Source organism: Halichoerus grypus, chromosome 4 (assembly GCF_964656455.1).
Source record: "Halichoerus grypus chromosome 4, mHalGry1.hap1.1, whole genome shotgun sequence".
Taxonomy (NCBI): Eukaryota; Metazoa; Chordata; class Mammalia; order Carnivora; family Phocidae; genus Halichoerus; species Halichoerus grypus.
The window spans coordinates 149,416,266-149,442,601 of record NC_135715.1 but is presented as its reverse complement, the minus strand read 5'-3'; the positions used below and the strand labels follow the sequence as shown (position 1 = coordinate 149,442,601).

Below are 26,336 nucleotides of genomic sequence, written 5' to 3'. Positions count from 1 at the left end.
ATTTCATATGCAATGTTTATTTTTTGTTCAAGTGTTAGTCTAATGAGCTGTTCTAGACCTCATTCCAGGGCAGGCAAGTAGAGTTTTGCAGAGTAGCCAAGTTGAGGCTTGAGTTGGCTGGACGTTAGGGGTGACAAAATTACTGCACAATGAATCGTCATTAATGCTTTCATCAATAAAGAGGATGAAGAAGTGAAATGTAAAGAGGGATGGTTGACCCCAAGGCATTGTTTAATGTCATGTCAGAAGCTGACCTTTAACAAGCTTTTGATTCTCAAACATAGAATACATTTGCAATTCTAAGGACAGACTGGATATAATTTTTTAGATGTTAATGAAATTATTCTCTCATGTAAGAGCAGATAGATACAGCTGCTCAGACTTTCAACATTTCCTGGAATAATTCCTGATATTTGAGGAATAATTTCTGTTTCAGTGTGACATGGTTTGCTGGTAGTTGTCATTCTGTGCCCTGGTAAGAGCACTTGTACCATAAAAAAGAGCTCACATTGAACCATCGTTAACATATTGATTTGGCACATTGAGCCACTGTTAATGCACTGATTATATTAACTTTTGATAAAGACAATAAAGTAAAATAAAGAAAATTTTTAGTCTGAGTGGTAATTATCCCTTTTTTCTTTTTTCTGAAAATCTACTTAAGAGTGATGTCACATGCTTAACTTAGCAAATTATGAACATGAGATGTTTCTTGCCTTGTAGTTAGCTCTAATATTTGATTTTGTATTTCAAGAAAGGTCTAAGTATATCTGGCAGGTTGTTTGTATCTTATGTCATAGATGGTCTATAGTGAGTAGTAAAGTAGTGCAGTGCTGTTTGAAGGAGTGTTGCATTGACAGTTAATTTTAAGGTGAAATTTGAAATATGTATCTATTGTTCCTATGAACTAACTTTAAAATGCAGTGTAATAGAAACAGGACTTGAGCAATGACTACTTTATTTTCACTAAGGACAATACATTGCTTTAAGGAGGAAGCAAAGCAGACCACTTGCTGTAATCTCATAGTAAAGGGAAAAAATGAATAACATGTTTTCTCTGTAAGAAAAAATAAAAGGGGGGGTGAATTTAATGAAGTGATCTTTATATTTAATCTGATTCTTTAAGGAAATATATTAGGTAAATTATTGGAAGAATATTGTTCTATTATAGATCTAGAGAATATATGGTCACAGTTTTCTCATGTTCTTATAAGAATATAAATTTAAGAAGTCCTTTTTGTTCCTTAAATTCCTTCCATAATACATACAAAAATTAAGTAACAAAAGAATAGTTGGGCTGCATATGAAGAGGCAATGCACAAATATCAGATAGAAAATTTGTTCCAGAAAAGACTCCACTATAGTCCAGTTTAAAGATTGTGACCACATGTCAAGAAGACCCAGTTGGAACCTCCATGTGATAGCTCCCTGAGCTCTGAGCATAAAGAACCCCAACCTCAGTGTAGTTGGGTAGTCACACTCCTTGTAATCTTAAGAGAATGTAGAAAACTCAATGCTTTATCACAGTTTCACTTAAAAAAAAATAGAGTGGTACTTTGTTCATATAATTTAAGAATATAATATTCTCTACAAAAGAAGAAAAGCTTTTTTCAATCTACACTCAAATTTCAAAATTAAATGGGCCAGGAAACATAGAAACATTGTAGAAGAGTAGCATTAATTTAGAACTAATGTTTGAAGACAGTATTATGTAGGGATGAGTTGAGATGGATGAAAGAGATTAGAACATTTTGTGGAGAACATCCAGGAAATTGTTTTAGAGTAAATAGAAAAATCTTAAGAATATACAAATTATATCATTTATTAGACAATGTTTTGCAAAAGCAGCTAAGCTATAACAAAATGGTACCTCCTTTGTTTAATCATGGAGAATTTCATGCATTCTTTTCTTCAATATGTCTATGTTCTGTTCATTGACAGGGTCTTCCAGGTCCCTTGGGTCCTCCGGGTCCTGCAGGTCCCACTGGAGAAAAGGTAAATTGATGTTTTGTGGGCTCAGAGTCAGGAAGTCTGGATGATAACTCTTTCTCATGCTGTTTTCTCTTTCATAACATGTGGTAGTTGGGCAAGATCATCTCAGAGTTCTCCCCACCATCTGCCCTACACATAGCACTCAGTGCCCTCCAGTTGCATTATGTTTTGCTCCTGCTTTGGACAATAACCATCTAACGTCTGCTTTCTAGGGTGAACCTGGCCCTCGAGGTTTAGTTGGCCCTCCTGGCTCCCGTGGCAATCCTGTAAGTGACAGTATTTTGATTGTTTTTTTTAGAGTGGAATTGACCAGGAAAACAGTTCATCATTTTGTCCTGATATTTATATAAAACCATGCCTGTTGGTTCAGGCTATTTATAACTTCTTAGTTTTCAGCGCTTACTTCTCTCATTAAACTCAAAAACTTACCAGTCTTGTTATTTGTATGCCACCTATTAAATCTTGGTAAGCAACTCATTTACTAAATAATTAAGACAGTTTAAAAACTTCAGACCTTGGAAATTTTGTTCTATGGCCCTTATCTCTATATCACCCTTAAGAGTCTTCCTCAAGAAATACATCTAATCATCTATCTATACATTTCAAAACACTGTAAGTTTATATAATTGTATTTTTAAATACTGTTCCCATTTAGAATAAAGTATGAGAGCTACAGTAATTTTGTTTTATCCTAGGGTTCTCGCGGTGAAAATGGCCCCACTGGAGCTGTTGGTTTTGCTGGACCTCAGGTATAATTTTCAAATATCTCTAATTTACGATGAACACTCTTCTTATGATAGCAATAAATTCAATTAATTATCATTGTCCTGTGTGTTGAAGGTATATCAAAGATGCTGGAAAGTTTACAGTTTTCTAGGCAATATTCTCATTTTCAATACATTCTTTCATACATTCTTCCATGACTGGCACTAAAATGGATGGGTTCACACTATTTCAAATTCTATACTTATTTGGTATAATAAAAATGTGGTGGGATAACTTATTTTCTCAGACTGCCTTCAAAGACCTCATTAGGGCATTTTCTTCTCCTGTGCTCTAATACTGAACACAAAGCATCATTTAACAATATATGGTTAAATGATATGTTGGTAATAATTACTGTCGAATAGCTTGTCTATAAGTGTTATAATTGATTGTTTATTTAAACAATTGATATAGGGTCCCGATGGGCAGCCTGGAATAAAAGGGGAACCCGGAGAGCCAGGACAGAAGGGAGATGCAGGCTCTCCTGGGCCACAAGGTCTAGCAGGATCCCCAGGCCCTCATGTAAGTGGAAAGCAAAACAAACACCAATAACCTGAGTCACATGCCCAATGGTGAGGCTTTGTGTTTAGCCCATGTTGCTTTCCTTATAGTGATCTTTTGTTCATGTTTTTCTATGTAGGGTCCTAATGGTGTTCCTGGACTCAAAGGTGGCCGAGGAACTCAGGGTCCACCCGTAAGTTGGTTTGAAACTCTGGGAATTACACACAGCTAGTCGCAGACACCTAGCTCTTCATGGCCATTTTAAAGTTAATCTGAAGCTGTAACAGCAAGTTTTTACTTGTATAAGTAAACTGTCGTGGAAAGGGCACTTAAATGGAGATCTGGGTTGCAATTAGTTTTATGATCTTGGAGACCCAGCTGCCTCCCATATAACATAAAGAATATATTACCTATGGAAGAGGTGAGGAATAATGGGGAACTACTCTACAGGATTCTGTGATGCAAAAGATTAATGTGATCCTAGCACGAGCCTTGAACATACTTGTATGTTCAAGATAAATGGAAAGTGGAAAGAGAAAAATAGCATCCTTCCTACTGATTAATGCAGATCCATTCCCAAAAACATAGTATGCAAGAAAAAAAAAATCTATTGTTTATAACAAGGAAGGGAATCTAAAGCCTAAGCATCCCTGTGAAAAAAATAGATCCCAGAAAGTATATGTAATTAATAGTTATTTTAAAATTGCTTATATGATATTGTATTTCTAGGGTGCTACGGGGTTTCCTGGTTCTGCTGGCAGAGTTGGACCTCCAGGCCCTCCTGTAAGTCAATTCAGTAACTCAAATCATTGGTAGTGGAGTAATCACCCATACATACACGCGAAAATACACACAAACACACATATATACACATTATATAGATACACATATATGAGTTACTGTTTATTCTTTTATTTAATCCCTTAATGATTTGTTAACCTATGTTAACAACCATTATCCTAATAATTCATACACACTGGTATCCTATCAAAGTAAATTCACCTTTAATCATCCAGTGTTTCCTGGAGGAGCTTATTTACAAGTCCTTTTTAGCCCCAATGTTTGACTCTTATTCCATTTGAGTACTAAATTCTAACGGTATTGTGTGCTAATAACCATTTCCTCCAGTTAGGAAGCATCTCTGAAACTTTGTTTAATAAATGTTATTCTTTCATGATAAGATCAGGTCAGACAGAATAAAATGTTATATATTCACTGATGGAGCAGAGGCTTAAGATGTTTAAAAATTCAAGTTAATTTCAACACACTTTTGATATTGAGTCAAAGGTAATTGTCTGCAAATAATTTAGATTTCCTCCTGGGAAATGAATCTGCAGCTCTGTTTTGTTTAATTTTGTTTAAATCCACTGAATGACTGATTATCTAACAGGAAAAATGAACCCGAGAGGCCATTGCATCAAGTCTTCTAATGTGGCTTCCACTCTGCCATCCCGGGTTTCTTTCTATCTTTACTAGGGAGCTCCAGGACCTGCAGGGCCCTTAGGGGAGCCTGGGAAGGAGGGACCGCCAGGTCTTCGTGGGGACCCTGGCTCTCATGGGCGAGTGGGAGATCGAGGACCAGCTGGCCCCCCTGGTGGCCCAGGAGACAAAGGAGACCCAGGAGAAGATGGGCAACCAGTAAGTTTGGCATCTTGGTTTGCGGCCACCTCTATTAGAGATATTTACTGATAGATACCTGTAATATTCACTGCCGAAAAGAAACTGTATACATTAACCTGGGTGCTTTCATAAATCCTTAGGCCCTATATGTTTTAAATTTACACTTCTCTGCTCTAGAAAAAAAAAAGGATATGTAGAAGTATAAAATATAACAGTAATGGGCGTGGTGTTCAAAAACTAAAGAGAACATTCTTTGTTAAGTATCTGTGCTGTATAAAGACAATTTTTAAAAATACGTTATTTTATTTGATATCTAAATGTCTCGAAACACTAATGTGTTAGGTTACTATTTCTTTTCTTTATTTAAAAAACTTATTTGTCTTTTTAAAAAGAGGAAAAATAGTTGCCTGAATAGTTACCTCTTTCATTCCTTCAGTATTCACATTACTCTTCAAGTTTCTTGGAAATCAATGAGCTGCTTTCACCTTTAAACAATGTTAGAGGCTCTGTGTGGAGTATAAATTATGACTACTCCTATGTAGTATGGTTTTATGAAACAGAATTCGTTTTTTGGTCTGAAAAACCTATAAAGCTGTGATCTGGTCCTTGCATATGGTTTTATCCTGGAGGATTTCTAATTATAGTTTATCCTCAATATTAGGGTCCTGACGGTCCCCCGGGCCCAGCTGGAACCACTGGACAAAGAGGAATTGTGGGCATGCCAGGACAGCGTGGAGAGCGAGGCATGCCCGGCCTGCCGGGCCCAGCGGTGAGTGGCCATGTCGGTCAATATTTCATCTGATTATGTGCAATATAATTTGCGAAGAGAGAATTTATCTTTCATTTCTTAGTAGATTTGAAGTCTTTTTTAGACACAAATTCTGAGTATCGTAAAAACCTTTGACTTTGAATGTCAAATTCTTTACTTAAGCACCTTGCAAAGTCTTTGAAAATATATTTATTTAACCCGGGGACCAGAGAAGTAGACAAATAAGGATATGGATTTTGGGTGATTCTAAATCTTTCTTCAAAGATTAAAAATACCCGTGGAGCTAGAGAAAGGGGATAATCTCCTCTGGTGAGTAGGTAGCCTCTTTTTAAATAAACATGCCTAACCAAAACATCCATATTTCACAGTTCAGAGGGCAAGTTTTCATAAATCATCAAAGGGAAGAAGTAGTTGAACCAAAGTAATATTGGAGGTGAAAGTGGGGTGAGCGATAAAGATAGACTCTGAAAGTAATCTCCTGTTCCCTGGAGGGTGCTAAGAACCTCACATTCCCTGGAGTGGGGATAAAAGTTTGACTTACTCTTAGCTTTGAAGAGATTAAATTTTACTGCTAAAAGTTTACATGCTTGTGGGGGAAAAAAATGATGTTTTTATATGGAACGTGGACAGAGAGATGTACCGCTGTGACCTTGGAACTGGGGGAATGTGGGTAGAGATCTGAAACCAGCAAACCTGGAGTTAGGGAAGATTTTACTGTTACCAGAAGTGAGCCAAGCACCCAGAAGCACAATCTCCCAATAAGATAGTGAAACCCAAGTGCCGGGATACAGAAATAAAGTGAGTATTGTGGGATAATGGATAATTAATATTATAGAAGGCAGGACTGAGGTGCCATTTGAATAAACGCAGCCTTTATGTAAACTGGCTTTCTTACATTTCTTCAGAAGTGGTTGACATATTTATATGCTTATTTCAGGGCACACCAGGAAAAGTAGGACCTACTGGCGCACCAGGGGATAAAGGTCCGCCTGGCCCCGTGGGACCCCCGGGCTCAAATGGCCCTGTAGGGGAGCCTGGACCCGAAGTGAGTGCTACATCAAAATAACTCTCCTCTTGTCATCTGGGTGTCATGGGAACAGCTTTTTTTTTTTATTTAGAAATCAATTTAGAAATTTAGAAATCGATGGCGCATTTGACCGGAAGTTTCTTAGTGATGTTATTTGATGTACTTTACTTCCCCAGTGAGTTGTCTACATGAGGACAGAAAGAGAAGGTAATAAGCACTGACTTCATCTAGTCTGGAACCAAGGATTTTAGTTGATTTAGGTTGTTGCCAAATTGTTTTGAAGGTGAAAGGACACATTCATCCATCGTTTATCTTATTTCACTCTATAATGGCATATTTCTCAAAATTGCCAAGTTTTGTAGTAATAGGATTAATATGACAATTACAGCTTGAGAAAAGTAAGGAGAGATCATTCTACTTAAATATCACTATAAAGTAACATTATGCATGTCATGTTCCCTGAGTCTCATTTGAGAGGAAATCAATTTTTGAAAAGTGATTTGAGAAGTTATAGGTTGGAATCTCCTCTGTTCAGTGCTTTCATGGGTAAATTACCAGACAGTGTCACATTTTCTTGAAACAATCAATACCTTTCAGGGCAATTTTTCATCAAATGATAAAAACATAGGAAGAGAAGAATGTACATTGTAAAAAGTTATTTCATATCTAACCCCAGTTGTTTTATTTTTAAACTTCAAAGATATTGTTTCGATAAGCTTAAGATATGAAAGGGAGGAAAACCATCAAGTCTTCTTCATTCACTGGTGATACAAACAAAACATAAAATTCCAAGAATAAAATTATTGCTTATGTATTTCAAAGGGTTTCAGGGTTTCCCCCCCAGTTTTAAAATAAAAAATAGAAATGAAGAATTTAGATTAAATGCAGGATGCATTCTGGGAGTGCCTGGGGTGGGCTCCTCCAACTGGTGCTGCCTGGTCTGGGCCTGGTCTGGGCCCACCATTGAAGAGGTTGATTAAGCCAACCTGAGCATAGATTTAGTATTGTTCCACACAAAGCACTGAAGGACCCAAATTTATAGCAAATTCCATGATAGTTTTAAAGTTGAGCTGCCATAGTAAATAACTGGGTATCCTTAATGCTGAATATGGACTGTGTGCACAGGGCAAGGAAATAACATTGAACTTTCTAAGCACTGGATTGTAAGTGGAAAATGCAGTGTCTTCTATAAAACTGTATTAAAATTGGCACCAAAAAAAGTAAGAATGTGTTAATAATCTTACAAGCAATTCCAAGTAATAGAAAACATGGCAGAAGACTTTCTTCTACTAAAATTTCCATAAGTGCTAATTTATACTTTATGGAAGAGAGGTGGAAACATGCTGTAATTTTTCTGGCAATTGGAATGAGATTTTTTTCATTACTCAGTTAACTCATTTTTCAAACATGATTCTTTATAGGGTCCAGCTGGTAATGATGGTACTCCAGGACGGGATGGTGCTGTTGGAGAACGTGTAAGGGCACTTTCACTGATTAGAAAATCAACAGTAATGTAAATTTGAAATCTTTGTAATACTAAAGAGTAAAATTTACCCTTTCTTTCATAGCTCTGGGGCAGCCCCGATTTTCTTGATAGTAGCTACCTTTTTTGTAATGTCATAATTTAGGTAGATCTTGTCAATGAAATGAGATTTGAGTACACAGCAAAGTGAGATGGCATTTCTTATTAATTGTAGGAAAGCACATTGCTTTCATAGCTGGTGCAACATGAAGGCTTTGGATGAGGATACAGATGAAGTAGCCTAAATTTCAAACTCATTCACAAAAGTATGGAAGCAGAAATAGAGCTGGGTGATATCTAAATTTCTCTACTCCTCTCCTCAAGTGAATGCCCCATGAGAAAATAAACCATGTGGCTTTCTACATATCGTATATCCCATGATGTGTTCTAAATCTCATGACTTATGCTGAACTGAAAATATCCCCAACTTTTTCTGAAGTCCCAGTCCCTTTGGGTAGTCACACAGTTGTCTCATATCAGTCCACGGAAGGCAAAAAATCAGTCCCCCAGCCTAACATCTATTATGACACAATGACTCTTTTCACTCTGAAAGCTCATCATGCAGCAGAATGGGCTCTAAAGTCAGACAGACTTTGACTGGAATCTTGATTCCCTTAAGTAACCAGCAGTGCAGCCTTGAACAAATATTCTAAACCTCAGTTTTTAAATACTTTAAATAGGATGACTACTTATTCCCCTGGACATTTGTGCATTAAATAGCATGTTTCGAGTATCTAGTAGGCACTCAAAAGAAAAAGAAAGAGTTTTGAGAAATCTTGGAGTAAGCCCTCCCCCCATCTATCATAAAGCCAGGGAATGCAAATTCTCTTGACATGTGGATTTTTCCCTTGGTCAGTATACATTGTACAATGCAGTAGTCTTCAAAGATTTTGCAGATGTCTTCCCTGGTATAATTTTGAAAATCTAAGAACCCCTATGCACAATTTAAGTTGCCATCACATTTTATTTTAATCATAAGTTTAAATAGTTGGAAAGGGGGTAATCATTGGTAAATTCTAAATGTGCTTTCAATATATATTTTTTTCAAAATCCTATATTTGCCCATTTAGCTTATCCAGTGTATTACATGCCCATTCTCTAGCCTAATTGCCAAGGTTTATCCTGGTTGCCAAACTGATCAGTCAAATAAGAACTTCTGCCAGCAGAATAGGTCTGACTCCATTTTTCAAGTCAAATAATTATGATAATACATGTTCATATGACAATGATCTCACCTCTGACTTCCTAAGGAAACAATAAGATTTGGAGCCTTGTCATAGTTGGGTCACCTGGATGAAATAAGGAGCAGCCTCTTTCTTTCCAAATACCTCATTGCTTTATTCTCAAGTGAACTGTGCATTCTGGAAAAGTCCTTAGTTTGGTGGCCAAAGGTGTTCACTCCTTGGGGCACTACGCCATAATAAGATTGCAGATAGATAAGAATGCTTTTCCTTTCATAAAATGGGAGAGGGGTGATTATTAAAGAGGAAGTAGGGAAGGATACTTCAGATCAGTTCTCTGAGAGAACACATATGGAGTTGAAAATCTAGAAAGTGGTTTCCTTAAAATTTTCCCAGTTTTCACACTCTGGAAAGTGTTTATCCCAAGTGAAAGGATATGCTTGAAGACTGCTTGGTGTAAGAAACATGCTAAATTCTGGAGGTGACACTGTTACACTCCAGTAATCTTGACTGTGGGAGTCATAGGGTAAAAGTGAGGGGAGGGAGGACATCTGAAATTGGGGGAAATATTCTTATTCTTTTCAGTTTGATTTATTAGTAAGTAAATATAAGTAAAATATTTAAGTAAAATATAAGTTGAATAATAAAAATCAGGTTTAAAAAAGGTATATATTTTCTTTTTTTTTTTTTTTTTAAGATTTTATTTATTTATCAGAGAGAGAGAGAGAGCACAAGCAGGGGGAGTGGCAGGCAGAGGGAGAAGCAGGCTCCCCCCTGAGCAGGGAGCCCGATGCGGGACTTGATCCCAGGACCCTGAGATCATGACCCGAGCCGAAGGCAGAGGCTTAACCAACTGAGCAACCCAGGCGTCCCTATATTTTCTTACCATGAATAGTAAGAGCATATAGAATGCCGCTGGTTTAGGATAAATATGAAAAGAATAATACCATGGTTATTCTCGTCAGGGTGATCGTGGAGACCCTGGACCTGCAGGTCTGCCAGGCTCTCAGGGTGCCCCTGGAACTCCTGGCCCAGTTGGTGCCCCAGGAGATGCAGGACAAAGAGGAGATCCGGTAAGGAGAGTCAGTTTCATCCTGACAGTTACAAACATCAGTGTGCCATATTGTGAGCTACATGCATGCATGCACAGAATCATACAAGCACATTTGATTAAGGACTCTAAACAAAGAATGATAAACAGCCAATTATGACTTAAACTGTTTTAATGTTAATGGAAAACATTTGGTTTCTAATAGATATTCAAAAATCCTGATGCTTTGAATTTCATCATCTAAAGATGTTGTGATTGATAGGAAATGTAGTAAGTATGCATCATGGTAAATTTAAGCAAATAATGTCTTAGCGTAATCCACTCAGGGGATCTTCAGTCAGTGAAGTCAATTAATGAAATTGACTAAAGAAGTGTCATTGGGGTTGTAGTGAGCACATCTTATGCCTAAGGACATTAGCTTGATTTTAATCAATTAGACATAAGAGTATGCACGTAGATATACATAAACATATATAAGTATCCAACTTATATATTTTTGAATTCTGTATCTATATAGTATATGCATATTTTTTACACACTAATTTTTGTGAAAATTTCTTCTAGGGTTCTCGGGGTCCTATAGGACCACCTGGTCGAACTGGAAAACGTGGCTTACTTGTAAGTTCTCTGTTTTTCTTTAAAAATAAAAATCTTCTCACATAAAATACATATACTCTCAAAGAAGCACAATTTAAGATTCATAAATGAAAATTAGCAAGTTCCTCAAACTGTGGACAAAAATATTAATTTAATATCCAGAAGCTTGTATTTTTTTATAATTTTAACATATGTCCTCTGAATTTCACTGTGAATTCTTTCAATAATCAATAAAGACCTTTAGAGTCATAGGTTTCTCTCAAAATAATAGGAATCTTAGTGCCCTTTTTAGAGATTTTCTAGAAATCACATAGGAAAATGGGTTTGAAATCTCTTTGTAAACTGAAAAGTGCTAGTCAAATATTTTTTATTTTCAGCTAGACTACTCTGCTCATGTTCTGATCTTTTTGCTATTTGCAATTACTTCCAGGTTAATGATTATTATATAGATATTTTACTGTGAATGAATCATCTCTGATGGCAGCCTAATAGGCCATGTTCCTTTCACACTCATTATATAAATTAATATCTATATTGATGAAGAAAAATTATAGCCTTAAATTCATGGCCTATTATTAAATCATAATTCTCAGCTTTGATTTGAGCCTCACTGGAGAAGATTTCATAGTTCTATGGCATGTCAAGTGAATGATTTTCTAACTAGTTACAAAAACAACGTGGTTTATTTTTCATGATTAAGTGAACTTTAGTTAGTAATTTAAATAGGTGCTTTCTGGTTTAGTTTATTTTCAATTATGAAGTTTTAGGACACCCCAAGACAAAAGAACCTCTCTAATGTGAAAACATTCAGGCTGATTTTAGTATTTAAATTTGCATTACTATATAAAATATGTAAAAGTAACTAAGATCTACTCTTATTTTTATGATAAAAAGATTCCCATACTGTTTGACAATTAAGATGTCCAAATTAAAAAAAGATAGAGAGAGAACCAAACAAAATAACAAGAAACTAATAAGAAAATAATTAACCTGAGAGCCAGTCTATTTGATATTTTCCATTCTCCAAAGTCAGATTGATAGAGTTTGAATTATCTTTTAGGAAAACTAAATACAACAGAAGCTGTCCCTATAGTAGGTGACCCTATATAGGCCTCTTGTCTGTTTACTGTGAACCACTGGATTCCTGGAGTTGCTCCCATTTTCTAAGACTTTAAAAAATGAAACAAAACAAAACAAACAAACAAAAAAAAACAAAGAAAAAGGCAGCCCAAGACTGATCAGATTAATCTGGTAATTTCTACCTCTTCTCTAGGCATAGCTTCTATCCTACAAGAAGATGCTTAATTGTTGCTTTTTTCTTTAGTTTCTCAGGATCAGGATTGATGAATTTGGGTACAGATATTGCAGATATAAGGATAACAAGCATTTCTTTGTGTTTTCCTTAGAGGAGAGTGGCTTAATGATGATGATATTCCTCTTCCATTTGCTTAAACAAGGCTTTGCCAATTTTTTATCCCCCCCCAAGTTTGAGATATAATTGGCATATAACATTATTACAGTGCATAGCACAATGATTTGATGTATGTATATATTGTGAAATGATTATCACAAGTTCACAGTAAGTTTAATTGGCACCCGTCATCTCACATATTTGCAAATTTTATTTTCTTGTGATGAGAACTTTTAAGGTCTACTCTCTTAGCAACTTTCAAATATGGCCAACTTCCTTAATATACTCCCAGCTGGCATATCCAGTTAGCTCATCTACATGTGCAAATTTAATAAACATTCCTTTCTTAGAGGAAAAGTAAGTAAGAACTCATGTTTTAGTTTAAAAGAATCCATGTATGGTGGCAATATTTTTACATAATGATATCAGCATAATATGTGAAATACAATCTTTGGAAAATGTTTCAGATCAGTTAGATCAAACTTAAAAATACATCATTTTAGTATGAATGCAGGGTAGGCATTTAACAAACTGAATCTTTTGGAAAGCATTATTATATATCTTATGTTTTTAGTGATCACCTTCATTCCTTGAGGAAAATAGACAAAAACTTCTAGGTCTAATTCTATTTAGATAAGTAACTGTGTTAGTTCATACGGTAGTCCCCCCCTTATCCGCCATTTCACCCTGCGGGGTTTCCGTTACCCGCGGTTAACTGCAGTCAGGAAGCTAATGATCCTCCTTCTGACATATCATCAGAAGGTCAATAGTAGCCTAATGCTACGTCACAATGCCTACATCATTCACCTCACTTCATCTCCTCACGTAGGCATTTTATTATCTCACATCATCACAAGAAGAAAAACGGTGAATGTAATACAATAAGATATTTTGAGAGAGAGAGCAAATTCACATAACTTTTATCATAGTATATTGTTGTAATTGTTCTTTTTGTTATTCATTACTGTTAGTCTAATTTGTGCCTAATTTATAAATTTAACTTTATCATAGGTATGTATGTATAGGAAAAATCATAGTGTATATAGTGTTCGGTCAACCACTGTGGGTCATGGAACGTATCCCCCGTGGATAAGGGGGGGCTGCTGTACAGTATTCAAAAGTGCAGTAAATACAACTATAAAAATTAACATTGCAGTAAATTATAATCTCACCAAGCAATACCATGTCATGACCCTATTTCTAGGGCCCCCAAGGACCTCGAGGTGACAAAGGTGATCACGGAGACCGAGGTGACCGAGGTCAAAAGGGTCACAGGGGCTTCACTGGTCTTCAAGGTCTTCCTGGACCTCCTGTAAGTTATTCCTTTAAGTATTATTTGCCTTCCATGTGAAAATACACAGGTATCTTGACAGGAATATTTATTTGTCCATAAAATGGTTGGACTTTTTATATCTTATTTTCATTTGAAAGCATATCTTGAATATTTAATTACCCAGTTACTCATTGTAATTTGCCATATATCAGCTGTAATTTTGTAGGAAGAAATAAAGCAAAAGGACATATGTACCATTACTCTACAGTTTAGTATTAGTCAACTCATGTAGACATCATAGAGATTGATGACTTCAAGAAATTAGTTTATCCTGCTAAAGTCAATGACAGCACATTTTTAATCATTTTTAAAAGCTGAGAATGGCAAAATGTAGGTGTAAATATTTTGGCGACATTTTTTACTTTTTTCCTACTTAGGGTCCAAATGGTGAACAAGGCAGTGCTGGAATTCCTGGACCATTTGGCCCAAGAGTAAGTAACAAAACCTACTAAGTTGCAGATGTAAATAACCACAATGCTTTTGGTGACACAGTGCTAGGGCTTGAGTATCATTTTTATGGCATTGAAGCTGGAGTCAGCCTAGGTTTTCTGAAGCTGACAATGTATGAGACAAACCATTCAGCAATTACCTTTAAGTAGAAATATTCTGAAACATTGCTTCATGGGCCCACATTAAAACCTTTTACCTACCCTGTATATACTGATACTTCATTTTGTTAGTTTGTGTTCATTGAAATTTCACTGAACTCTTTAAGAAGATACAATAGGACTTACTATGAGGTAGAAACAGATTTTGAAACTGGATATTTTTTTTTTTCCTTTAAGTAATTGAGATACTTTTTCAGAAGTAGTTTGCATAAGGCTAATTCAGAAGCAAATCATAAAATGAAACCAATATATGAAGCTTTTCAAAATTCTAAATTGGTATCAGTGCTGCCTCCAATAGGCCATTAATGTCCTAAGACAATTGACACACATAATTACCTAGGACAATCGTGGGAAGAATTTCTGCTATGTCTAAATACAGTATAAACAAATCATACATAACATTGAGAAGAGTAGTATTAATATAACTGGGATGTGATGAGATCCTGGGGAATAAGCACAGAAGTTTAACTTATATTAATCACTCATACCTCTGCCATTTTCTTAGTCCTAATTAATTAAATTTCTAATTAACTTTATAATACATGAGATTTGATGAAACAGCCTTCTTCCCATAAAAGTGGATGATCAGTCCAGTAAAGTTTTTGACTGATGCTGGTCTTTTACCATGTATGGATGATGGAGAATCCAAGTGTGATCAAACAGTGAACATTAAGGAGCACGAACTCCATTGATTAGTCAGCAGGACAATGAATGAGAAACCATTGTGATTGCTCTGTAAGGAAAACAGTTCTTTGATTAGACAGTCATTGTAAAAAGTTCTCTTCATAGAATCTAAAATACAGTCCTTTTTTCTGGCAGGGTCCTCCAGGTCCAGTCGGTCCCTCGGGTAAAGAAGGAAACCCTGGACCACTTGGGCCTATCGGGCCCCCTGGTGTGCGGGGCAGTGTTGGAGAAGCAGGACCTGAGGTAATCACAGGGGTTTGCATGCAAGAAATGCTGTTGGTTCCCAAAGCTTGGACTCTACCCAAGGAACATCTGTGCAGCATGGTGGACAAGAGATCGAAAGGACTCTGGAAACAAACCTAGAAGTCATACAAGAACTTGTCCATATGAGTAACTATTTCAAGTATTTTAATACAGATTATTCAGAGCATATTAAATTAGAGTCCAAGCTATGGAAGCCTGGACTTTGTGTGACACCAATGAGAGAAAATAGCAGGTTATGATTGTATTTATAATTAAAGTTATGAAAACGTCACTTCGCTTTAAATGGCAATATAGTAAACGTGAGATTGATGAGTACAGTCATTCAGGAAAAGGCTGGAAAGGGAAAAGTACGAAATTAAAGTTTTTCTCTATGGAAAATGCCATTCAGAAAGGATTTAAATTAAAACTTCTTATAAAACATTCCAATAGTATCAACTTGGGAAACACCAGGAATTTGGGAAACATGCTCCCATTTCTGCCATGCACACGTGTGCATGTATGTATGTGAGTTTACACATCCCTCTGTGCTATTTCTTCCTCTTTGGTCTTATTTACCTTTCCCTTTTTATTCTGTCTCTTCCCTTTACTGATATTACCACTAAACCAAGTATTTATTATTTATTATATGGATGGAACAGCTTTATTTTTCCCATGGTCAAGAGGAATATTTCCTATCTATTTCTCTGGGAATGGAAAACAGCTGCAGAATTGGAATACCTCTGACTTATGTGGCTCTTGATTGACTTTATTCTGTGGTTCGGTGGTCCTTAATAGAAAAAAAAATCTCTTCCCCCCGATTAGCATAAAGGAATGCATAGAATCACGATATGACCTTAAAGGGAAAAAACCCAACGGATTTACCAGTCTGTTGAGGGTGAGGCCAGGTTGGCAGTGTGAAGCGACTTGCTCAGAGCCACCTAACACGGTGCGGCTGGTATAGAACTCCAGCCCTCTGACAGCCAGCACTGTGCTCCCCACATGAAAGGTGGACCACACACCCCTGCAGGCTGTCCCCTGATCCCCTCAAGTTGCTGAGCTCTTCCCTGGGAAGCGATTGATAGAGAGGATCCACTGCTAAGCACTTTCTGTGCTTATGTCCCTATTACTCCAATAGTTCTTGTATGGCAAGAAAAGTAAGAGAGCTGTTTATTTTTGTTAATAAAAAGGCTAAAGAGAACTTTATTCAATTTTGTTTAGTACAGAGAAATTTGATCTACACATTAATTAATGCACATAAAAAGACTTCCTATACTTTCCTCTGTATTTGGAAGTAGGGGAAAATTCTTTCAGGGTGTTTCTTGCGGGTATTTCCTTGATATAGATGTGAGGTCTTAAAGAACTAGCACCCACAACTCCTCTGCATCTCCTCCTCCAGCTTCTGTCCGTAAGTCTTTTTGAAATATTTTAGTTTGCCTTGCCCCAGTTTGGAAATGAATGTACATACCTACACATTCTTAACATAAAATATATTGCATCTGCAAGGTAAACGTCGGAGCAAATATTTTATGCTTTGATTTTTATTGGTCTCAGATGCTGGCTTGCAGATCTGTCGCCTGATAAAAGTTATGCATCACTTCTCATGCTTGAAAAGTTACAGGAGCAGGCCCAGAGCCATCTAGTTTTAAAAAGTCATGAGGTCAGGGCGCCTGGGTGGCTCAGTGGGTTAAGCTTCTGACTTCGGCTCAGGTCATGATCTCAGGGTTCTGGGATCAAGCCCCATTAGGGCTCAGCGCTCAGTGGGGAGTCTGCTTCTCCCTCTCCCTCTAGAGGCCCCTCTCCCCTGCTCATATTCACCTGTGTTCATGCTCTATCTCTAATAAATAAATAAATCTTAACAAAAAAAAATCATGAGATCACAGATCTGTCGGTACCATCAAACTGGGATATCGCACTAACTCCCCACATACAAGTCTCATCAATGCCTTTGTGTCCAGTTGAAAAGCAAAAACAAAAAATATATATTAACTGCATTTCTGATTTTTTAAAAATTAGGGTCCTCCTGGTGAGCCTGGTCCACCTGGTCCCCCCGGTCCTCCGGGCCACCTTACAGCTGCTCTTGGAGATATCATGGGTCACTACGATGACAGCATGCCGGATCCACTTCCAGAGTTTACTGAAGATCAGGCGGCTCCAGATGACAAAAACAAAACTGACCCAGGGGTTCATGCTACCCTGAAGGCACTCAGTAGTCAGATTGAAACCATGCGCAGTCCTGATGGCTCTAAAAAGCATCCAGCACGGACGTGTGATGACTTAAAACTTTGCCATTCTGCAAAGCAGAGCGGTGGGTAGACACCTCCCCATTTGAGCAAGGTCCATTGTTTCTGATTGTGTTCTCAACTGCATCCCTAAATATTTTACTGAGTCTCTACTTAAGTGACAGACACAAGAAGTAAAATGGCAAGCCTGTCATAGAATTTATGCTTTAGTGGTGGGGACAGTCAATGACGTGAAAAATTATAGGATGAGATGATAAGTATTATAAAAGAGGGCATACTCTATTAATGATCCCATTTCATGTAGTTCCAGAGATAATTTATAGCATTCTAATTGTAGTTCAACTCATATACTTACTTTATTCATAGATTATTAGATTCCAATTATATTTTGCTTTAAAATATCAGCTTTCTAAATTTAATGAGAACACATCCATTTTGGCAAAACCATGTAATTATTGTGGATTGTCTCTTTTTGGTATAGTTTTCTAATCTATAAGATGGGTATAATGATATTTCCTTCCCATGTCTGTTTTGAGCCTTCAGCACATGATGTGGCAAAGTGCCTTAGAACAGTGCCTGGCGGGACGCCTGGGTGGCTCAGTCGTTAAGCGTCTGCCTTTGGCTCAGGTCATGATCCCAGGGTCCTGGGATCGAGCCCTGCATCAGGCTCCCTGCTCGGCGGGAAGCCTGCTTCTCCCTTTCCCACTCCCCCTGCTTGTGTTCCCTCTCTTGCTGTGTCTCTGTCTGTCAAATAAATAAATAAAATCTTTAAAAACAAACAAACAAAATAAAACAAAACAAAAAAAAACAGTGCCTGGCAGTAGAAAGCGCTCAGATGTGTAACAGTTACTTTTTCCTAACTGCAGAGTATTTCCTGAACAGAGATACTCTCTCTTAAAAGAGTCCTTCATCAGTGAGTTCATATCTTCAAACCCTCTGTTAATTCTTTCAGAGACTCATAATCATGTTTGAAATTCTCTTTATTTAGCACGTACTTTTATTTTGGAAAATAGGTGAGTACTGGATTGATCCTAACCAGGGATCTGTTGAAGATGCAATCAAAGTTTACTGCAACATGGACACAGGAGAAACATGTATTTCAGCAAACCCATCCAGCGTACCACGTAAGACCTGGTGGGCCAGCAAGTCTTCTGACCATAAGCCTGTTTGGTATGGTCTTGATATGAATAGAGGATCTCAGGTAATTTAACATACTTTCTAAAAATTATATTCTTTGCTTTTCATTATTTATTGTATTTTATTATTTATTTAGGACTATGCTATTATTTTTGACCAGGTTTATTATTACATAAATAAATTTTACTATGAATTATATTAACATAAATTTTGAATGATAATTTTCCCATTGATGGAATGTGGAGAAGTAATTGTTTTTACTCTTAGTACTTTTAATGCATGTGACACTGACTGTGGAGTATACTTAAAAGGATCTTGCCACAGTTGAAAGACATAGATTATATTTAGCATCAGGAGAACTTGGTGACTAGCACCTGGATCTCTTGCTGACTTTGTGACCTCAGGAAGTCACTGAACCTTTTGGAGCCTCAGTTTTGCCATTTTATTTTATTTTTTTTTTTATTTTTTATTTTTTAAAGATTTATTTATTTATTTATTTGAGAGAGAGAGAATGAGAGGGAGAGAGCACATAAGAGGGGGGAGGGTCAGAGGGCGAAGCAGACTCCCTGCCGAGCAGGGAGCCCGATGTGGGACTCGATCCAGGGACTCCAGGATCATGACCTGAGCCGAAGGCAGTCGCTTAACCAACTGAGCCACCCAGGCGCCCTCAGTTTTGCCATTTTAAAGTGAAAGTGATGGGGCGCCTGGGTGGCTCGGTCGGTAGAGCCTCTTACTCTTGGTTTTGGCTCAGGTCATGATCTCAGGGTCCTGGATCGAGCCCTGTGTTGGGTTCCATGCTCAGCGGGGGAGGGGGGGTCTGCTTGAGGATCTCTCTCTCTCTCCTTCTCCCTCTGCCCCTCCCTCCGCTCATGCATGCTCTCTCTCTCACAAATAAATAAATTTTTAAAAAAATTTTAAAAATAAAGTGAAAGTGATAATATTTATCTCACAGTCTCTGTGTGACTATAATAAGCTTAATATATTATTTAGTACCTGGTAAGCTACAAATAAATATTAGATAATTACCATAATAGTATTTTTAATAATTAGATCACTATGTAAACTTTGTTGTATTATTTAAACTTAAGGCATTTGTATAATTACAGTTGATCCTTGAACACAGGGGTTAGGGAGAAAAATCAGTCAAAAATCTATGCAGTCAGAAATCCTCATACAACTTTTGACTGCCCTCAAAGTTTACTAATAGTCTACTGTTGGCTACAAGCCTTATCCATAACATAAACAGATGATTAATGCATATTTTGTATGGTGTATATATTACATACTATATTCTTACAATAAAGTAAGTTAGAGAAAAGAAAATGCATTAAGAAAATCATGAGGAGGAGAAAATACATTTGTAGTACCGTATACTGTATATACTGAAAAATTCTGTGTATAAGTGGACCCAGGCAGTTCAAACCCATGTTCTTCAAGGGTCAACTGCATATGAATTCTTTTAATATTTTTAAGTCCATTCTCCTTTATGTTTCTTTCATGGTCCTGTATTTTGATTCTCAACCAGCCTTGCCACTTCCTATTGTAATATGAATATTTCATTCTGGATCTCCTTATGGCAGCCTAACTCTGCAATTTTCCTCTCACCTCTGCTTCTGATCTTTCCTCAGAACACGTGTTCATAGCAAACATAATGAGACATTATGGATGTGTATAGGATATACTAGACTCTACCCTTGTTTAATGAGTAGGAAATTTTAAAATTTAAATATACCCAGTTGAAATATAACTTAATTAATATAATATGTAAGAGGCTTAAATAGGAGCATTGAAAATAAAATTCGAAATAGAAGATAAGTAGAAAAGAACCTATAGGAAAATATTTTTGATTATCTGTTTTTGTTAGCTAATGGAAAGTTTGTAATTCGTATTTCCTCTAAGTATGTAACAGTGGGTTTTAAAAGATTTTAAGCCAGTAATTGAGTCCCAGTTCTTATTATAATTAGCAATAAAAACAGGGAGTTATTTTTGATACACGATTAAGTCAGTGCTTAAGTATAACTTCTAAAAAGCAATATCCAAGACTTTTTAAACAAATAGAGAAGCAGATTTCAAAAATACTTAAATTTCCTCTGATGAGTTATAATTATCATTGGTTTCATTACCTTTTGTTTGGGATAGTAAGGACAGAGGTCCTTACTTGAGAATATTCATAGAAGTTTCAAAATATTTTTATATATAGGTAAAGTATGTTGTTATATGAAAGAATAAAAGTAGTATTTCTCAAAACTGATGTCTGAAATCAAAACAGACACACACACACAGAGGGCACTATGAAACCCTTCAGTGTTTCATATAACAAAGACTCTTTGTTTCTGTAGTTTGTTTATGGAGATCATCAGTCACCTAATGCAGCCATTACTCAAATGACCTTCTTGCGCCTTCTATCAAAAGAAGCCTCCCAGAACATTACTTACATCTGTAAAAACAGTGTAGGATACATGGATGATCAAGCCAAGAACCTCAAGAAAGCTGTGGTTCTCAAAGGGTCAAATGACTTGGAAATCAAAGCAGAGGGAAATGTTAGATTCAGATATATCGTTCTTCATGATACTTGCTCTGTAAGTACTTTTGACCTATATTGATCTGGTTGAAGAAGAAATTTATTTTTGATAAAAATACTGTCGTGGCAGAAGTGGGGGCAATCTTACTCTCACTTTGTTTATACTTGTTCTTTAGGGTAAACATGAATGTGTGTTAGTCCATGAAGCACAGTAGAAGTTTTAATACAAAATAACTAACAAAGGACTGGGTCCTTGGGATTTAACCCAGCTCTTCTGTAAACTCTTCAGTGGTTCTTCTGCAAGTCACTTTATTTAATCTCAGTTCCAGACCTAAAATTCCTCGATTCTAAAACATATATTCATTCTGAGATACCCCTTACATTTTTCACTGATTTGTATGTCTCCTCACTTGCATATATAGATATAAAAGGGAAAATATTTATTGATGAATTATAGTTTCATTTGTGAAAAGCAAAAAGGCTTTCATAATTTATGTTAGTGACCATTTTGGAAGCCGTAAAAGAACAAAAGGCATTTCCTCAATTTAAACATGAAGGAAATGCCTGCAGCCATGCCAGGACCTAACTTCATGTTAGCAGTGCTCTAAAGTTTAAGTAGTGCTCTAAAAATCATTGCTTTCACATTATAAAATTTGGCTTGGAAATTTATATCTAACATCTTTGGAATAACTTGTCTATACCATTAACCCGTTGCATCATTTAATTCCAGAAACGAAATGGAAATGTGGGCAAGACCATCTTTGAATATAGAACGCAGAACGTGGCACGCTTACCCATCATAGATCTTGCCCCTGTGGATGTTGGCAGCACAGACCAAGAATTTGGCATCGAAATTGGGCCAGTTTGTTTTGTGTAAAGCAAGCCAAGATACGTTGACAATGAGCACCACCCCCGCCATCAATGACCACCCCATTCACAAGAATTTTGACTGTTTGAAGCTGATCCTGAGACTCTTGAAATAATGGCTGATCCTGCATCAGCATTGTATATATGGTCTTAAGTGCCTGGCCTCCTTTCCTTCAGAATATTTATTTTACTTACAATCCTCAAGTTTTAATTGATTTAAAATATTTTTCAATACAGCAGTTTAGGTTTAAGATGACCAATGACAATGACCACCTTTTAAAAAAGTAAACTGATTGAATAAATGAATCTCCGTTTTCCTCAATTTATTTCAATGTAATGACAAAGTTGCTTAGTATTTATGAGAAAATTCTTCTTCCTGGCAGGTAGCTTAAAGAGTGGGGTATGTAAAACCACAATACATGTTTATTTCACTTGGCTGTAGTTTGAAAAATAGAAAGTAGTGCCCTTCTGTGACCTCTCATTCCCAGATTATCAATTAAAAATGAAAACAAAATGTTTATCCTTGTGATTGAAACCCACATGCATGTCTTGATATTGTTTAACTACCATAAAAACTCTTTAAAGAGAACTTTGGGAAAAAAAATCAGTTTCTCAGTGTCTCAGATGGAATTTTTAAGTAATATATATTCAGTGGGATTTCTGGAAAACAAAGTGACCTTAAATTTTTGTAAAGTGTGGTCAGTTCAGACTTTTTTGTCATTCAAATTTAAAGGTATCTTTCCCTCTTGACTCTATCAATGTAGATAGAAGTTACATGAGTATACCATTGAATACATTTGCACTTTCTTGTTTAAGAAGACATTGAATGCAAAATAATTTACATGTACAACTTTATAAACATATGTCCAGGACCCAAAGTCGAGAGTCTTCCACATGTACAATCTCATCATCCTGAAGCCTATAATGAAGAAAAAGATTTAGAAACTCAAGTTGTGGAGCTGACTCTAATCAAATGTGATGATTGGAATTAGAACATTTGGCCTTTGAACTCTCGTAGGAAAAGTGACCCAACATTTCTTAGCATGAGCTACCTCATCTCTAGAAGCTGGGATGGACTTACTATTCTTGTTTATATTTTAGATACTAAAAGGTGCTATGCTTCTGTTATTATTCCAAGACTGGAGATAGGCAGGGCTAAAACGTATTATTATTTTTCCTCTAATGATGGTGCTAAAATTCCTTCTATAAAATTCTTTAAAAATAAAGATGGTTTCATCAATACCATTTGTGAAAAAATAATTGTTAGACTTCCCATTTCTGAAAGAAGGAGCATTGTTCCAGTGCCTTTTCATTGTTCATCTGTCATACTGTATCTGGAATGTTTTGTGATACTTGCATGTTTCTTAGACCAGAACATGTAGGTCCCCTTGTGTCTCAAGGTTTTTTTCCCCCTTAATTGCATTTGTTGGCTCCATTTTTATTTTTTCTTTAAAAATAAACAGCTGGGACCATCCCAAAGGCCAAGCCATGCACACAACTTTAGTCATGTATCTCTGCAAAACATCAAATTAAATGCACGCTTTTGTCATGTCAATGGTTTTTGTTTTGTGAAATTCCTTTGAACATATTAGATCCATTTTACTTCCAATGGTGAAAATTAAAGTGTTATTTTTTGTCATTTGTTTAAAGGATAAAACAACAAGTACATTCCATTGTGTATATAATGGCTCAGAAACGAAAATCAATTTTCAACATCACCCACAAAGGCAACACGACACTAATTATCACTGTCTATGCCCTTAAAAATCTCAGGGTAGTATTATTGATAAAAAGAGAAAAGCAACTGATTTTTCATGGTTGAATAAACTGTGATAATAAAATGTATGCTTCAAAGTATATCACATATGAATTTAGCCTAAATGATTTCAGAGTTTTATTTTCAATATTTATTTCACAACATTGTTTTTTCCCAAATTGGTTATTATTTGAGCTCTACATCTTCCATTTGAATGTTTATGTACCTGAAGACATTTGTGAGTTTGGTTTGTATTAAAACTTCCTTCAAGTCCAACCTATACAGGTTGTACAAGTTCAGATAGATGGGCCAGAAATATGTGGTGATTCTGTTAAGTCAAAAACACTAATAATCTCTAGCTACAGAAATACCAGCTCTTATTTGGAGCTCAGGAATGAAAGGTTGACCTAGACAATTCCAAAGGCCCTCAAATTACTTGTCTGAGATCTAGATCCATAGGTCCCACTAGACTAGTGGACTTCTTTACCTTCCTAACTGATACCTCAAACTCTACATGATCAAAAGTGAAATAATCTACATCTGGGGAGGATGGTGACATTCATTGATTATGAATTTATTAAAAATACAAATGAAAACTTCCAAAATTAACAGAAATTAAGAAAAAGAAGAAAAATAGCAAAGAAAGCATAAAGAATGCTGAAAAAAATCCCAAACTCATAAAATTTGGCAAATCATGGCCAAGTTGAATGTAATTTATTCCAAATTGACAAGAGATTCAGGGAAATTGTAGACAACATCCCTTCTCAACAGAATTGTGTTATATGGCTGGGAGCAAGTGCAAACAATTCTGAGGGGAAGAAAAGAAATACTGCAGAGTCCTTATCCCACTATGAATAAAGAGCATCTCAAGCTAACTGTTTTTCTTTGAAATTACGAAGATTTCAGGAGGGACTAAGAATAATCTCTTTTTCTTTTCTGGTTTTGTTTCTTTTTTTCCTTAATTTAATTTAAATTCAATTAATTAACATATAGTATGTTATTAATCTCTTAAAAGCTAATTTTGGGGCTGAGTCCCAACAATGGTAAACCAAGGCCATGATACCATATGACAACCACAAGTCTATGGAGCACAAGACGTGTCAGGAAGCTGATTTTTTATCAAAATGGGTGGCTTACCCAAGAGCAGCTTTTCTTCCTAACCTCCTTTATCAATGCATCATTTTATCCAAATTTAAGTGTCAGCATTCCCCAGGGATCAGTCTTTTCCTATTTACCTTCGCACCCAATACTCTGTCATCACCGGCCCTTATCCATGCCCACAGTTGTAATTACTATGTGTCAGTAGCTCCAAAATGCATAACATAGCACAAATCTCTCCTTGGAGCTCGAGAAATGCATACATAAATGTTTAACTCACCATCTTCATTTGAGTTTCAAAGGTACTTGTAGCTCAGTATGTCATTCCTATCTCAAAGCTGGTTTATGTTCTGTGTTCCCCATCTCAAGGCAATAGTCTCATTATCCATCCATTTAATCAGGCCAGAAACCGTGAGTCATTCTTGACACTTCTCTCCCTCACCATGCCAGAATACTGGCATGGCTAAGTATTTTCAATTTTGCCTTGTGAAAATAAAAGAAACCTAATTTAAAACGGAGTTGGAAAGCCCTGAAGGGGGAGCTCGCACAAAGTACCACTTGCTGTAAAGAAACATAACTTGAATTTCCCAACAGAAAAGAAGCATACTTTACATACCCCAGCAGGAGGAAGGAGGAAGGATTTCTCCTTGCCCAGCAACAGCCCAGCTGATGAGAACTCAGTGCAACAGTCCCTCCCAGTTTCCTCCCTTCACCTATAAAAGCAAGCCCCTGGGGGCGCCTGGGTGGCTCAGTCGGTTAAGCGACTGCCTTCGGCTCAGGTCATGATCTCAGGGTCCTGGAATCGAGCCCCGCATCGGGCTCCCCGCTCCGCGGGAGGCCTGCTTCTCCCTCTCCCACTCCCCCTGCTTGTGTTCTCTCTCTCGCTGTCTCTTTCTCTCTCTGTCAATTAAATAAATAAATAAAATCTTTAAAAAAAAAAAAAAAAAAGCAAGCCCCTGTCCTCTGTTCTCCAGACTTGCGTATGATTCGCCATAGTGTGCGGGTCCCGAATCGCTATTCGCAAATAAACTCATTTTGCTGGTGAAATAACTGGCGCTTTCGCTTTTTTTGAAGTCGTGAGCCTAATAAATGTTTCTCTCTGTCTCCTCTGCCACGACACTGTCCACATTATCATTTCCTCTCTCCTGGGCTCCTTCAATAGCCTTCTTACAGGTTTTCAGGCATCCGTTCTTGCTCTTTTTTGAGCCCTTCTTCCCCAAGAGCTAGAGCGGTCAATTTGAAATACAAGTCTGAATATGTCACCTCACTCTCCTCCGCTCCATCCAACACACACACACACACACACACCTTAAAAAACTTCAGTGGTATCTTCCAGGATAAAGATAAAAATCCTTAAACTCAGAGTCTCTGCCATGACCTGACACCTGACTCCTGAAGCTTCATGTTGTCATT

General features: G+C 36.7%; 1 protein-coding gene across 9 annotated transcripts in view; it reads left to right on the top strand.

Moving 5' to 3' along the window:
• The window catches only part of COL5A2 (collagen type V alpha 2 chain), a 516,164-nt gene extending 492,540 nt beyond the window's left edge, over positions 1-23,624 (top strand). For all 9 annotated transcript variants that reach the window (XM_078071089.1, XM_078071095.1, XM_078071093.1 and 6 more), the window contains 19 exons: positions 1,942-1,995; positions 2,205-2,258; positions 2,688-2,741; positions 3,172-3,279; positions 3,398-3,451; positions 3,988-4,041; positions 4,735-4,896; positions 5,540-5,647; positions 6,585-6,692; positions 8,096-8,149; positions 10,343-10,450; positions 10,993-11,046; positions 13,641-13,748; positions 14,147-14,200; positions 15,197-15,304; positions 17,318-17,609; positions 18,558-18,745; positions 21,021-21,260; positions 21,933-23,624. In XM_078071089.1, the coding sequence (XP_077927215.1) occupies positions 1,942-1,995; positions 2,205-2,258; positions 2,688-2,741; positions 3,172-3,279; positions 3,398-3,451; positions 3,988-4,041; positions 4,735-4,896; positions 5,540-5,647; positions 6,585-6,692; positions 8,096-8,149; positions 10,343-10,450; positions 10,993-11,046; positions 13,641-13,748; positions 14,147-14,200; positions 15,197-15,304; positions 17,318-17,609; positions 18,558-18,745; positions 21,021-21,260; positions 21,933-22,079 (2,109 nt within the window). In that variant the 3' untranslated portion in view covers positions 22,080-23,624. The remainder of the gene's footprint in view (positions 1-1,941; positions 1,996-2,204; positions 2,259-2,687; positions 2,742-3,171; positions 3,280-3,397; positions 3,452-3,987; positions 4,042-4,734; positions 4,897-5,539; positions 5,648-6,584; positions 6,693-8,095; positions 8,150-10,342; positions 10,451-10,992; positions 11,047-13,640; positions 13,749-14,146; positions 14,201-15,196; positions 15,305-17,317; positions 17,610-18,557; positions 18,746-21,020; positions 21,261-21,932) is intronic.
• Positions 23,625-26,336: the final 2,712 nt, after the last annotated feature.